The sequence below is a fragment of the Numenius arquata genome, chromosome 3 (assembly GCF_964106895.1).
Source record: "Numenius arquata chromosome 3, bNumArq3.hap1.1, whole genome shotgun sequence".
Lineage (NCBI taxonomy): Eukaryota > Metazoa > Chordata > Aves > Charadriiformes > Scolopacidae > Numenius > Numenius arquata.
The window spans coordinates 23,880,868-23,896,697 of NC_133578.1; the positions used below are offsets into that span (position 1 = coordinate 23,880,868).

The 15,830-nt window shown below is 39.3% G+C and overlaps 1 protein-coding gene across 2 annotated transcripts in view; it reads left to right on the forward strand.

Annotated features, from left to right (window-relative positions):
• The window catches only part of MAP3K20 (mitogen-activated protein kinase kinase kinase 20), a 94,530-nt gene that overhangs the window by 31,627 nt on the left and 47,073 nt on the right, over positions 1-15,830 (forward strand). For both annotated transcript variants that reach the window (XM_074145813.1, XM_074145814.1), the window contains exons 3-8: positions 1,329-1,416; positions 5,811-5,912; positions 6,523-6,588; positions 7,576-7,604; positions 7,720-7,857; positions 13,531-13,617. In XM_074145813.1, the coding sequence (XP_074001914.1) occupies positions 1,329-1,416; positions 5,811-5,912; positions 6,523-6,588; positions 7,576-7,604; positions 7,720-7,857; positions 13,531-13,617 (510 nt within the window). The remainder of the gene's footprint in view (positions 1-1,328; positions 1,417-5,810; positions 5,913-6,522; positions 6,589-7,575; positions 7,605-7,719; positions 7,858-13,530; positions 13,618-15,830) is intronic.

Below are 15,830 nucleotides of genomic sequence, written 5' to 3' on the forward strand. Positions count from 1 at the left end.
CGTTAGCTAGAGATAAAGGTCTTAATTCACAACGGTGTTGAAGTTACTCAGAAAAGTCTTTAAACAACAACAGTGAAAAATTGAACCATCTGATGCCTTTATCTGTAATCATGCACATGTACCATGGTACAAGCTATAAAACATAGGCCAAAAAAATACTGGTTTGCTATGTCTATACATTTATTACAGTAGCACTAGCTGGTGTACCATGGTTTTCTGCATCAAAGTAGCTATAGTCTTCATGTTTTCAGTGACTCTACAAGGCCACAGAGTAATTTAATTGGCAGCTATCTAAGCCAATGTGGGAAGGCTCACCTGCAGGTAAACAGCAACACTACTATAGCCAGTCAATGGATTTGAGAAGGGATCTGTCAGATCAGATACTTCTGGTAAGTTCAGAGGAATTAATTGTGATTTTGTGCTTGTTAGAAGCTCTTGACTGGTATAGAATTAACATAATCTCAAAGTACTGCATTACTATAGAGAAAATAATAGTATATATCTGTATTTGAATAATACATACATTTATGTAAAAACTTGTGTCTAAAATCTCTTGAGTATTTATTTTAATATACTACGGAGGCAAAACTGTTGAGAGACCTTGAAGGAGACATCTGGCCTTCTTTTCTCTCAAAACCCACAAGGCCTTTATGTCTTAATTTCTGTGGATACGTTCTTACTCTCTTGCAGTCTCTTTCTCTAACCTTAGAAGCATTGTTCAAGTGGAATCTGAAGGTTTTGTATATTTATCCAGAATTTCCAAACATCTGCAGCCTGCTCTGAGGAGCAGTTTCAGTTGCACTGCTGGCTATCTGGCAATCTCAAGCGTGCTTGCTGGGAGTATTCAATCAGACTGTACAGCGCATGCCTGGAAACTCCATGTTTCCAGTAAACATTGGATGGAGCTGTGTGTGCATGGTATGCTCTAACAGCCTGAAGCGCTGGACTCGCTGAACCCGTAGTACTTTGTGCATAAACACAAATTCTGGATAGGACTGCTGCAACTCTGCCAAAAATCCCAGATCTTTCTTTGAACAAAGTTTTCCAAGGCCTTCAGTTTTTCCAAGGACTTAGCTTCTACATCTGTGCCTTGGCCGTGGAAGAATAGTCTGAAAATTTTATTTTTTTTCCCCAAGCATACTAAGCATTCATCTGCCAAACTCCATCATGAGGTTTTCAAATGCCAAGCATTTTTGGACTGTCTTTCCTAGATACCTGTGTGTTTATATATATGTGTGTATACCCGCTTGGGTATAAAATGACCTATTATAGCCCATGCCCCATTTTTAGTTGTTGAACTCTTCTGTTTGTTTGTTTATTTTCAACAGGCAGAAATACTCAGCATGCTCAGTCACAAAAACATCATTCAGTTCTACGGAGCTGTCATTGAACCTCCAAATTATGGCATAGTTACAGGTAAGGATTTTTTTTTTCTGACCTTTGTCTTGATTCTGTAAAACTCCAGTGTTATAAGGTATTAACTTTACCCAATTTCAGTGTTTTTCTAATTGTTCTGGCCGCCTTTGAATGTTAGAGTGCTCGGCACCACCTGCCTCAACCTAAATGGGAGTACTAGAGGTAGGAACAAGGCTGGGAGCGTGGCTGGGAGCAGCACAGAGGCAGTTGGAGCCTGAGGCATTCTTAATGCACAAACTTAGCACTCCTTTAAATAGAAACTTTCATTCTGTTCTGTGAATTGCTTTTCCATTTTAACAGACGTGTGACAGAAGCAGAGGTTTTCATAATATGAAATTCTGGCAAGTTCTGTGAAAAGGGAAGGCTGAGAGTCTGCACCATGAATCGTGCCTGTATTGAAAATAGGAGAATCTGCATTGGGAAATTCCCAGCCGTGGGAAAAGCTTGAAATAGAGTCAAGGGTTTATTAGACACCATAAGACAACTCCCTTTATTCAGTGGAACCTATGTTTCATTCCTTCTGGCATTCCTAGAATTATGCAGAGGTTGGGTTTTGTGTTGATTTTTTTTTTTCCATCATCACTTTAAGCTTCCTTCCTTCATCTTGGGAGTTGGTCCAGATATAAAATTACAGTAATGTCTCCCATTCCTGTATGGGAGCAACTAGGTAAGATAGCAGTAGAAAACAAACTCAAAGCAAAGAAATCTACAGTCTGCTGAAACAATGTCTGGAGAGCTAAAAACCATGAAAGCGTGGATTAGGAGGCATGTTTTGGCATATCTGTAATGCTTCAAAGAGTTTGAGGCAAAGAGTAGTCTTGCATGTGGCACAGTCTAATACCAGTTTGAAACACTGCCATTCAGGTTTTTATTGGTTCTCAGATGGTGGGCAAAACCTGTGAAAATTCAGTTATTTCTACCTGTCTCTTAGACATCCGATTATCACAGTAGATGGCAGTGTAATCTGGTGGGAGCACATCTGATATACAGCACTGTTCAGAGCATGGGGAGCTTTATTACAGGAGTATCAGCCTACTGGAGGTCACGGTGTTGCAACCAGTACTCCAGAGGTGCGTGGGGGTGACCACAGTCTACGCTACTCAGAAGATGCTCTGACCATAGCATTAGGAACTAGACAGGAACTTGAATACCTTCTGGAAGCAATAAAAATATTAGAAAGCTAATAAATCAAGTAATGTAATTTTAGTATAATTTATAACATAAGCATAGTAAGTGTAAACCAGCAAGTGGAGTAACAAAGGAGATGTGTAACCAACAGCTCAGGATGATGTTTGGATCAGAGAGTCCTCGGTTTGATCTCACAAAAGGTCAGCGTTCGAAGGACATTTGACCTGCTTGCCAGTCACAGGACAGACAGCAGCTGAAGTAGTTCATTATGTCATTGGGAATGGGTACTCTTTAACCATCTGTGAGAAAGAGACTGTGCTCTGTAGTCCAACCACTTTGTTACTTGGGGAGCTCCGATTCCACCCTGGCTAAAGAAAAAAAGCTTTTTTTAACAAATGGCATTGGTTCTCCCTGCAGCTTCCAATGAGACTGGAGTCCTGTGGGTTGAAAGGGAAGCAAGGCTCTATTTCCCCACACCATTTTCAAATGAGAGAATGGCTACTGAGAAAAGAAATGTTAATTGCACTTGAAATATCTCTTAGAGGGATTTTCACTCTGTGATCTTCTGGATGGCCTTCAGTGTTGCAGACTTAATCCTGTCTTTAGTCAGAGTTCCATTTCTTATGAGGGAAAATCCCAAACAAGAAGAAATTCTGAGAAACTAACGTTTCTTCAGAGTGATGGAGATGAGGGCATTCAGCCAACCATTGGCATGTTGGGAGCATTAGCTGCACTTAACATTTTATGTGGGATTGTCAAAGAGTTCTCTGAGAAAGGCTACATCTGCAGGCAAAACACGTTTCCCTGCTGGGATGTTTGTCAGTGTTGTAACTGATCATCCTGCCCGGCAAGCTGCTAACATGGATCACATCATTCTAGATGTCACTGGCTGTCTCTGTCAACAGCGGTCTCTACGCCTAGCTTTCAGATCTGGTTTTTGGCCACAGCTGCCTCCTTCCAAAAAGTTCTCAGAGCTTGTGCCCCTTGGCTGCACAAAAATATGGTGTATCCCGCAGCCCATCACAGGGTCCATCCAGTCAGGCATCCAGTGTTTTTCTTTCTAAACAGATACCTCTTTTCCATTATTGACAGAAAATGATCCTTGCGATATGATTTCCAAATCCATAAGCTCCTGGTAAAAACCTGTGGCACAATAAATATGTAGAAGAAATACTAAAGGATCGAGCCTTGTTGGTTGATGCTTGCTTGCCTCCATTCACACAGAGCGGCAAAGGGCTCGGGGAGCTGAGTTGTCCCTGACCCTGGTGGATCAAATTATGCATTGTAAAGGCATGCAAAGCGTGCAGCCAACCTATTCCTGAAGAATCCATTTATAAGACAGATGATGACATCACGGGTAAAAAAAGCTTATGTTTTAATTGAGGAAATGTGCAGGTCAGCAGCTTATTCCTCTTTCGGTGACATCAGAAGCAATGCTTCTGTCTCCAGCAGAGGCTCCTTTCAGCAGGAGGTCCTGCAGTAATGATCCAAAAGTAACTTGCCATTGGAGTGTTTACTTTCAAGGGACTTCCTATTTTCTCCCTCTTTCCTTTCATTTAGCCCTGGAATCTTTTCATATGGCTATCACGTTCTAGGCTGCAGATTCAGTCTCATCTCAGAGTTTCCTTCCCCACTCAGCAATCTCCCTGTGGTTTTGATTTACTTGATGAGGAGCAGTGTTTACTTTTTATGCATTTAGCCTATCATGAATCATTCGCTAATTAATATTATTATTAACAACAATTCAGATATATTTGATGTAGTCTTAGAGGGAATGATTTTGTGGCTGCCTTGACATGGCTGAAATTAAGCATTTCAGTTGCGTACCAGCTGGTTTGCCACCTTAAGTATGGAGATTTTGGGCGTCTTGTAAGTACGTTTTAAATTCTGCCCGAAAAGCACACTGAATAGCCTTGGGAGAGAGGGATAGAAGGCTTGAAGTTGCTGCTTGCATCCCTCTGGTCTTTGTGCTACTTGGGCTACACTAGGTGGCATGTGCCCACTCTGTCCTGGCAACCAGATAGAAGAAAATGTATCAGCTGCTTCAACTCACGAACCTCCTGTTGTGTTTTTGGTGAAGTATGAATGAGTACAAAATAAGCATAAAACTTATTTAATAAATACTTAGCAGAGGAGCTGCAGCCTTTAGACTGCTGAACGTGACCTGCAGCACATGGAAATCTGGCCTGCTTACCTTAGGGTTAGACCTCTAGTTTCGTCCTTCCATTTTTTCATGAACAAATGATTTGATCTGCTACTAGAAAATTTTCATTTCCCTTTCTACTTGCAAACCCTTTCTTTCTAACAGAACATTTTATATTTAACATCTGGTTTTACTTTAAAAAAATTTAAAATAAATATCCTTTGTTACTGGGCAACGTGTTCTGGTGGTGAGACACTGGAACAGGTTGCCCAGAGAAGCTGTGGATGCTCCTTCCCTGGAAGCGTTGAAGGCCAGGCTGGATGGGGCTTTGAGCAACCTGGTCTAGTGGGAGGTGTCCCTGCCCATGGCAGGGGGGTTGGAACTCAATGAGCTTTAAGGTCACTTCCAACTCTAACCATTCTATGATTCTATGATCATTTATACTAAGTACTGCTCACTAGTGGGGAATATCCTCTGTCTTTGGAAACAGTACCACCAAACTCATCTGTTAACTGCTCTTCTGATCAGGAGCGTCAAATTCACTGTTTAAATATGTAAGAATTACAAGTTATATAAAAACGGCACTGTGGAGGTTTCAGTTGTCTCCAGTTTCACACCTAAATGTGTGTTGGTGTAACTAACTTGTTATTCCAGCTCTCAGCCCCGTGAGCTCTGACAGTCGGACTGGATTCCATCTGCCACACTTGCAAACACCAGCGGGCCAAAAAAGTTCATGTTTGTATCTGTATAATCCTGCTGTGGATTTCTGCAGGTGTAGTTGGGAGAAGTTAAGAAAAAGGTCTGTTGATCCTGAATAAGGAGCATCCAGAATCTTTTGCTCTGGAATTTGAACTACTTTGCCTGAGCTTTCTTGATACCAGACCTTTCTAATGTCTTTCCATTTTAATGCCTGTTGTTATGTTTGATTTTACTTACAGATTGAACTACCATTCTTCTACTACACTACTAATAATATTAGCTGCTGAACCCAAATTCTTTGTCATTAAGCCAGAGGCTGCATGCTTTCTGGAACTGGCAGAGTTTCCACATTCAAATGTTCTTTCAGTTTAGGTGCAGTGTTCAAAAATGTCATATGAGTGAGTTTGTTGTTGTTTTTTAACAGAGTATGCTTCTGCTGGCTCACTGTTTGATTACATTAATAGTAACAAAAGTGAAGAGATGGATATGGATCATATCATGACCTGGGCAACTGACATAGCTAAAGGTAAGCAAGACGAGTGGTGCATTAGTATCCTACACAGCCAGCAAAGTGTACAGCTGGAAATGCTTTCCCTATGAAGTCAGGAAAGCCTTCCTATACTTCCTTATTCAAATTGTGAACACCACCCCCACCCCACCCCAAAAACCCAAACAAAAACTCCCAAACATAAAAAAAAAGTAAACCCCATTCACTGTGCTTTTTAATAGGTTCCTTGCTTGTTATGAATCCAAAATAATTTCTGGAGTGAAAATGGCTTCTGTGAGCCAGTTTTACTTTGGGTTTGCCCCTAAGTCCCCAGAAAATAATTTTGCTGATGTAGAGTAATTATGAGGTAAAGTGCATAATTATCCTTACATTTGATTTGAATTGGGACATTTAAGGAAGCTAAGGGCTTATTCTCAGCAAACATACTGAAATTCTTCATATAATAATGCAGAACAATCTGTTTTGTCCTCTGTGTTCTCTGTAACCACACAAGAATAGTATAAACTAATGAATGAACAGTATGCCAGCTCATAATGAGGACAATTAATGGGAACGAGAAAACATGACTGCTGATAGGCGATGATCATGCTCAGCCTGCCTAACTAGATTGTTCCCTTGTTTTGTGTAGGAATGCACTATTTACACATGGAAGCTCCAGTCAAAGTAATCCACAGGGATCTGAAATCCAGGAATGGTAAAGTAGCAAAACACTGAAATGCTCTGCATTTGCTGTTACCTGTTAATTTAGCCTTTAAATCTGTACTTGAGCTTTGTGAACGCGCAGAACTAACCGACACCTTGGCTGTCATCAAGCTGTGCTAGGAGCTGTTGAAGCACAGAAGAGCCTGTTCCCTCCTCCCCATCCTGAGCCTGTCTGAGCTTTGTTACGGCCCCTGGCACCATTTAGAGCACTGTGAAGCTCTCTTTCAAGTTGTGTCTTGCTAACCATGACTGTACCCATCTTATCGTGTCAGACGTTGCCTGGACACTCCTCGCTTCCTTTTTCTGTTTGGAAAGGTTGAGTACCAGGAAAGGCTGGCAGACACCAGACACAATAGACTGGATGAGGCCTATTATTTCTTATCTGAAAATCTTGTCTTTACTGTGGCCTGTTTTGAGGTTTGACAGATATTCATGCTTTTGAGTAATGTGCACTCAGTATTGAGCTGCACTGGTTCGTCTGTGCTTGGTAGTTGACGACGATTTACAAAATTTGCTGAACATTGCCTTTTAACTGGAACTTTTACTACTAGTAGTGGGATAGGAGGGACACAGATTTTAATAATGTGCACAGGGAGATAATAGTCAAGAAAAGTCTAGATGTCACCACAGTTGTAAGTTTTCTCTTTTTTTTTTAATGAATCTTTCAGAGGACTTCTTGTTAAGCCTAACTACATTGGGGAGAATGGAGTTTATCTGTATTTTAGCTATAGTTGTGTTGCTGTCTTTGAACTCAGTAAGGCCTGAAAGGTTTTGCATTTGTTCAGAGGCTTGTAGGTATTCAACAGATGTTCTCTAAAGCTTCACAAAGAAACCAGGACAATCGTGCGTGTATGCATGTTCAGGCGCTGGCTCACTGTAGGATCATTTTTCTTGATAAAATGCAAAGCCTTTTGCTGTGAAAATGTATTGTGTTTATTTTTAATAGCATTCTTGTAACCTATTGCTTTTTCATTTTCAGTTGTTATAGCTGCTGATGGTGTGTTAAAGGTATGAACACTTTTATTATTTGTAGAGAGCTGCTGCTGCTTGAGTTGATGTTTTGATGCCTAATGAATGAGGCTGATAGTCTAAAATCTGTTTATTTTTTATTTATTTTTGTCAGATCTGTGATTTTGGTGCCTCAAGGTTTCACTCCCATACAACACACATGTCATTAGTGGGCACTTTTCCATGGATGGCCCCAGAAGTTATCCAGAGTCTCCCAGTGTCTGAAACATGTGACACGTACTCATACGGAGTGGTGAGTGCCTCTCATTTCCCTATGTGTAGTAGCAGATCTCTAGTGTGACAGAACTCACGTGATGAAAGAACAATTCTAAATAAGGACAACAAAAAAATCACACTTTATTTCAAGACTGACCCATAATTTATAATTACATGCTTGAAAATGGTAGGAAGAACAGTGTCTTGCATGTTTAGTAAGATCCTTATCTGATTAGATTAGCAGCATGCCAGTGTGGGAAGTGCATGCTTTACCACAAGTATTCAGTGTATGTCCAAAGGCTTGCAGGAGCCACTGAACAATCTGCCTCATGAATCTCTGCTTGTGTTTTTTAGCAGAACAGAAGAGAAAAAGGTTGCGTTACAATAGGTGTGTAACAGGATGAATTAATTAGGATTCCACTTTCCATAAAATGGAGTGTCACTGATTATATATTAAAAAGTAAGCCACTTCTCCATCCTTAATTGTTTCAAAGACGCTGCTATCGTTAGCTGTGAGAACAGAGACTGTACCTCTTGTGGTGGTAGAGCCCCCATCTGAAAATATAGCAAAGGCCAGTATGGTTTTTCCGTTTTTCTGAAGGGGGAGCAATGAATTATAGTTCATCACAATGTCAGGTTTGCAGGTACCATGATGTGAATTATTTCATTCTGTCCACATTTAAACTCTACTTTGGTTTTGCTCTTCAGTACAGAATAGGCTAGAAATAGCTAATTGTCTGCCTAGCCCCGTAGCCTTTCTCTGACAGAGAACAGTAATTGAATACTTTGGGGGAAAAAGGAAAGGAAGTGGGGTTGTAGTTTCCATGCATATCTGTGTATTAATAATTTTTGGTTTTGAATTCAATGGTGGGTGGCAGAATGAGGAATTTCTTCAGTATCTGTCAAGTACTGCCTCTTTCTCTTTGAGGGATGGGAAGAGATAGGTGTGAGGAAGGCACTGTGGTTTTAAGCTAGCACCTATGGCAATACTAAGCTGATGTCCCAGTGGAAGATGACTTAAACTTTTTGCCAAACAGTTGTTTATAGTGGAAATAATATATGAGATGATGTGGCGTCGCTTACAAATTAAAGGTTGAAGTTTTGCAAGGAGGGAAAAAAGCCTATATTGGCAGACTCAAAATCCTTGCTTGCTTAACTGAACTAGGTCACAAACAGTAAGAGAACATAAGCTAACAAATGTAAATGTTAATGTAAACTGTTACTGGAAGGAATCACATATTATCCACTGAAGGGAAACATTCCAGTTTCAAAACAAAGAAAAAATGTCAGAGGAGAAATTCCAAACATGGTCTTATAGCTCAAACTGCTCACATAGTCATCTTGGTGTGAATTGACTTAAGTAATGTTCTAGAAGTGGGAGAAGGTAAGAAATTACTTAATATCTTATGTCAACTATTACCAGAGCCTTGGGAACAGCATGTCACATGTAGTTTATTTTTCCTCGTCCAAAAAGTAAAGCTCCTTTGACAGTTTGTGTTTGGAGGTAAAACTCTACCCTCTGAATGAAAAGAGGTCAGTGTTACTAGAATATTTAATGTGGTTACGGGTGTATACTGCTACTTTAGTATGCCTAAGAATATTTGATCCACATTTTTTAATATATATTTTTTGAACTAATGTGTCCTACTATGGGTAGAAGCTTATGAATTCATAAGCACTTAGGAATGAATCTGTCTTTTTTGTAACTCCGGTCTTGGAAAACCATCATTTTCAGAGGAGATGCAGGGGTAGAAATGAAGAATGGCAGTGGCCCAAGTTATCTGTTGATGAAATTACTGACATAATGGGGTTATACCAGCAAGAAATTGTCCGAATATAACATTGAAGGTTGGAGTCCCCGTGTAATAAGTGTTAGACTATCAGAGAATTAGCTAGGAGGCTGAAAACAAAAAATCTTAGAAAGGGTATTTTTGTCTTTTCAAATGATTATCATCTATAAAAACAAAATTTGAAGAATCCCTTTTCAAAGTGTAACACTTGCCAGCAGCTTTTGTGCTAGAGAGGCAAATCTGCTTTTCTTCAGTTAAAGTCCTGTTAACAAAGAACAGAATCCTTTCAAATGTAAACTAGCAAGATGCTAGGAATAGATATTGTTTGATTCTGTTTGCAATATTTGTCGTCTTCCCCATGGTTTTCTTTAATTTCTTTTATGCTATTTTTTTTCTGCCAACCAGTCTGTGATTTTAAATATTCTGCTTAAGGTGTGCGAGAGCTTTTTTTTCGACAAAGTGTCAAAGTCTTTTTGCAACCTTACAGGTCTGAGCTGCTCCTCAGCTGAAATGAATTTTCCTCTTTGTGACCAGTTGCATGCATGTAAAGCTAACGTTCAGATCAGTTTGTCCTGCTCTTCGTGGATGGTTAAACAGATCTGTATATATTCTTTGAGATATATGGTAAATAATTTATAATACTGCCATGAAATGCCAAAGCTAAATGTTCCAGGAGACTTATTAAAACACAAAGACAGATCTTGCACTTTCCTTCATCCATGCTGTGATTCTCTTTTCTAATCCATTTCCAAATCTATACTCTAAAAAAACAGATACCAAGTTACAAGTGATCAACCCAGAAATTGACTTGTATGTCATAGTGTGTATTGCTCAAAAATGATTCCTTGCTTCTCTTCCAGCTATGATAGTGTATGTGGAATGACAATGTTCAGTCTAAAAGCTGTTTTGAAGTCATGAAGATATATGCTTGGAATATCTTATCATGTCTGTAGTGCACTGCAGTGCGTGTGTATCAGTATAAATGTTTTCAATTGTACAAAGCTTATGTGATTTGGCTGAATTATTTTAACACAAGAACAAAAAAGTAAAACCATTAATTGGCTATTGGTAGCATAGAGACTCCCGTTAAATGTAGCAGCTGTTACGCTCCTAGCAATAATTCATACATTGCTTTAGCTATGAGAACATACGTTATTTATAGAGGGAATGTTGGCCAGCTCCAGGGGTTATCCCTTGCTCTTTTTGAAAAAAATTATGAGATCTTTTAACTTGCACTTGGATCAATGCAGAGAAGACTGACCTAATTTTCATGCCTAATGGCAATACCTCTAAGAGTGCACCATTTTCTGCTCATGCTGGACTACTGCTAATCGTGGCTCCTGACCCGCATCTGTGAACACTTCCCTACCAAGAGAAAACACTTCTTTTTTTCAGTGAAAGATGTTCAGTGTTTGCTTTTTCTCAAATTACTCATTTGGATGTTCCCTATCCTATATGGCACTTTGAATCTTTGTTGGCTTTGCACTGGTATGGGAATGTGGGGGTTTTGTTTTTTTTCCTTTTGGTTGTTGTCACATAGTTGAGAGGATAAGAATTGAAACGCACAGCTGAGCTGACAGAAGTGTGTGAGCTTTTTCTGGAGACCATATAGTTCTTATTCTCAGCTTCATGCATAGGATGAACATTCGTACATTTGTCTCTCCTTTCTGTTTCTCTATGTGCAAAAAAGAGCTCAACATCTTCAGAGGCCACAGCTTACAAACCACTACATTAAATGATCTTGCTTTGTTTTCCATCATTGTGTCTAGCTGGGCTGTCTCTGTGAGCATCCGCTGTCCGTCATCACAGGGATGTGAGGTGATCGGGAAAGCAGGTGATCCTCACCATCAGAGATGGGAGGGGAAGTGAACCGTGTCAGTATCAATTAAATTACAGCAGAAATGGAAGATAGATTGATTTCTATATGAGGTGAGCTGGGGAGCCAGTTCTGAAAATGAACGTAGTGTACCTTGCAATAAAGAGGTCCGAGTAAGTCAGGTTGAGGTGCTTTTTCTGGTGCTGAGTGACCCTGGAGACAGGAAGAGACAAATGGGAATGTAGAAGATACCCATTTGCTGCTTTTTAAAAGACTGATAATCATTTACCTTAGCTGATGACTCAGGGTAGCTAATTCATGAGATGGGGTTGAAGCTCCTATAAAACTGAAGACAGACATGTCACCATTGGAAGGAAAGTCTTCATCTACGCCATTGGCCTGAATATGAAATTTGCATTTTGTTAGAACATTTTCTAAACCTGTGTAAATAAATACAAGGATTTCTGATAACCCACTTTTGCATCTTTTACTTTCTTCTACTATTAGTAAAAAATAAGTAATTAAGAAAAATTGAAACTTGAGTTTCTTCTCTGTGTTTTCCTGGTGCAGCTGTACAGATGAGGTGGTTCTACAAGGCTGTTCAACTGCATGTTTGATTTGGTCCAGGAGCTTTTGTTTACAACTGGCTGTTTTGTACGCTGCTTTGTTCTCTGAAGTACATGGAGCTGCTAAATCATTTCCTTATCTCACAGTTAAATTTCTTTCTCTACCAGTGGAGAGGTGATAATTGGAATTACAGATTGAGGTGCCTTTTTTTTTTCTCTTCTAAAAGGAATGAATTGAAGCAAACAGGAGAGTTGAATACCTCTATGATAGCTTTCCCCATATATTTCTTATTGTCAGGAAAACCATCCTTCTACTTATTTTTCCAAGATACCCATACCTTTTACTAATCAGTCTTCTGACTCAAGCAGAATTATTCAAATAGGTCTATTGATGGAGTACCCTGTTCACTTGATTAAAGGCCCAACTCTGCTTCAATGCATTTTTTTTCTGCTTGAGCAGCATCTGCCAATATTCTCGCATTTTCTATCTAATTACCTTCATAGCTGGCCAGAATCCATTCAAAATGATGTAGCTGGAATAAGCCTGGGTACTAACTCAGATAGTGAGGGTGTGGAGACTTGCATAAGGATCTTAATGCATTTGGTCAGATCCTACATAAATGATGTCTTTTTTGTTGATATGCTGGGTATATGAGCAGAAGGAAAAGTTTGTATGTATATATTTTTAACAAGATATGTATATGAAGGTTCTGATTAAAAAAAAAAAAAGAGAGACACATACAAAGATACAAAAGGGTCTGTTAATTTGGTTGAACTCCCATATGTAGTCCCAATAGCAGAAAAGCAGGTTGGATTCATTGACTTGAGGCCTTTCGGTGATGCCGTACTCTTTTCTACAGAGTAGCTTAGATTCTTGAGTATTGTTACCAGAACGCTAAAAGCACACAAAATTAGGAGCTCTTTCTATATAGAAGGACAGTACATCTGTAAGATATTGAGGAGAACAGAGTAATTTTCTATATGCTGTATAGTGTTTAGTTTAACATAATCACATACTTGGAGATAAACAATTACAGTTTTGCTTGAAAAATTGTACTTAATATTTTCATAGGCATATCATAGGAGCAAAATAGCTTTTGGATCATATTCTGACTACTGGGAAGCATGAGTTGCAATCACATAGAAATATTTTTAAATGCAAAATGACTACAAAGCAAAGACGTGTCTAGTTGGGGCTGAGGAGAGGAGTTCATTGTCTTCCCAAGTCTCTACTGCCAAACGTGAACTTTATAGTGTACAAAGAAAGTAAAAAGCATTTTCCATGGCTCTCACAAAATTGCAGGCATTAGAGCCCACACAACGCAGTTTTTCATCTGGGCTTTTCTGTAGAGGAAAAAGCAGAAACATTCAAATTAATTTAGTGAGAGGATCTTGCACACAAACACTGGTCCAAGTTCCTGCAAATGGAAACTGGTTGCCTGATAATTGGATACAGAATAGGGCTGTATCAAGGTTTAATAATGTATTTAAAATACAAAGTACAGAAATAAAAATTCTTTTCTTTTTTTCTGTTCCAGGTTCTCTGGGAGATGCTAACAAGGGAGGTCCCCTTTAAAGGCTTGGAAGGATTACAAGTAGCTTGGCTTGTAGTGGAAAAAAACGAGGTAAGACTACGTTTCTACATTCAGGTACATAGATCAGAAAACAGTATTGGGGTTTTGCAAAAGACTTTTTCATCTTCTTCAAATTGAAAGTAAGTTCACGCGTATGGAAAGATTAGCAGTAGGAGCTAACACAAAGGGTCAAAGTGATGTTATTCCTCATGAATGGACCCTTTACATCTAATTGTTGCAGCTTCACGTCGTGATGCTGTAGATCAAAAATTGTACAAGTACTGTACTAGTTTCTCAGTCTCAATTGTAAAACCTAGGGGTTTGTTCTTAGTGATGAAAGAAGCCATTGCGTCCAAGGTAGGGGAACAGTTTAACTCCATCTCCTGCGTTTAGGACATCTTTTTACTGGCCGGGAGTTGATATATCTGTAAGAGACCTTCAGCTACTTCAACTTAACTCTCCCAGCAGGAGTCACTATAGTACAAGAAACTGCCGCTTAGATGAAAATTTCAAAAATAAAAGAAGAAAAAATAGTTTTAAAAAAAGAGAGAAATTACAGTTTTGCCACCTACGTTCAACACTACATTGAAGATGAGCTCCTCACTGGTATCGGCAAGGCTGTGGCATAGCTGCAAGCCTCCTCATGCAGAGTCTTTCCATTTCAAAAGCACTTCAGTGGTGTAAACACCGTTTGTACAGTGTCCCCAGCCTCGCTTTTCTTCTTCTCACAAATTGAGGCTTTCAGTTAGTTGGACATGTGAGCGTATATCTGAACGCATAGTCCCTTGATATCAAAGACAGTAACTACATTTAAAAAACATTTAAAGTTGTGACTGTACCACACACAGACAAGCATGGAAATCCTCCACAAAGATGAAACCTCCTCTATCTAGACACAGTGGAAGCTTGGGAAACATTACAATGGCAAGGCAGTGACTGTACAATACAGATTCCTATTATTCTACATAAACTGTTTCTCAAAATGTTTCAGAGTTAAACAGAGGAGTTAGGTTTCCTCCTCTTAGTTTAATATTTTTTGTTGGTGGTTTTTTTTTCCCTTTCTTTTTTTTCTTCTATTTGAGGACTGGATTAATTCCAGTAAATGATACTGTGATATACAAATTAGCTGGAAATGCCACGCTAACAGTGTAAAGATTATGAATGTGGTGTTCTACAGTGTTTATCAGAGCAGGAGGCACAAAGAGACTCTTTCTCCTAGTTTAGGAAAAACCTCATACATCATTTTGAAGGACTGAACCAAAAAGCCTTCCATCAACAGTATTTCTTTCCTATGCTTACGACGTGCTGTTTTATGTAAGGGCTACAGAGTGGCATTGAGAATGTTGTAAAGAGATGTAGTCATACAATGAAAGACGGCAGAGGGTACAGCACACGTTTCTCTACAGTTTTCCAGAGCAAGGAACTGTGTAAAATGCAGTATGAACAAAATGTGGACATGACGACTATTTTACTCATGGCTGAAGAAACCTCAGGGGTGACATTTTCAGAGCCAGCTGTTTGTGTGCCAGGTATCAGTAGCCTGTTGCTACCATCTTCTTTGGAAGGGTGCTAGGGAGCTTAGAGGGCATTAACACTTGCTTACATGGATTTTATTTTTTCTGGCCATGACTTAGGGAACATGCCCAGCATAAACCTTGTAAAAGTCAGCTTGTGCTACTTTTCTTCATAGTTTCTGTCCCAAAGCAAGTGTGAGGGTCAGGTTCTGCTCTCAGTTCAATCTGTTGACATCAATGGGGTTGCCTGGTTCCAGTTCACAACAGAGTTGAATCTCTGTTGAGCCAGTCCTTCATTTTTTGCACTCCAAGTCTCTTGTTAAAATCAGTGTGGGACTGAAGCCAAAGCATAATTACGTAGGGTGAAAAATCCCCCTTTGCAAAGCCTGAGCCCAACAAATGAAGTGGATTTTAATGATTTTGTAGGGGTCTTTTTCAACTCTTTGCATAATTTCACAGTGTTATTTTTATTCTGGTAGAGTTTCTATGTAATTATATATTTTTTTAATTGAGAAAAGAAAAACATGAGAGTTCAGATTATGTGAGGCATGATCTCATAATAAATTACCACTGAGAAACGTCATCTTTATTATAATATGACACTTCTGGAACCTGCTCTCTCTCTATTACAGGACAGATAACATTCGGCACAAGTGAGACATATAAATGGTGATTGCAACTGATTTTCCACCTCCTGGAACAGTGAGGGTTACGGGCAAATACTGTAGCAAGACCAGCCAGTGTATTTTT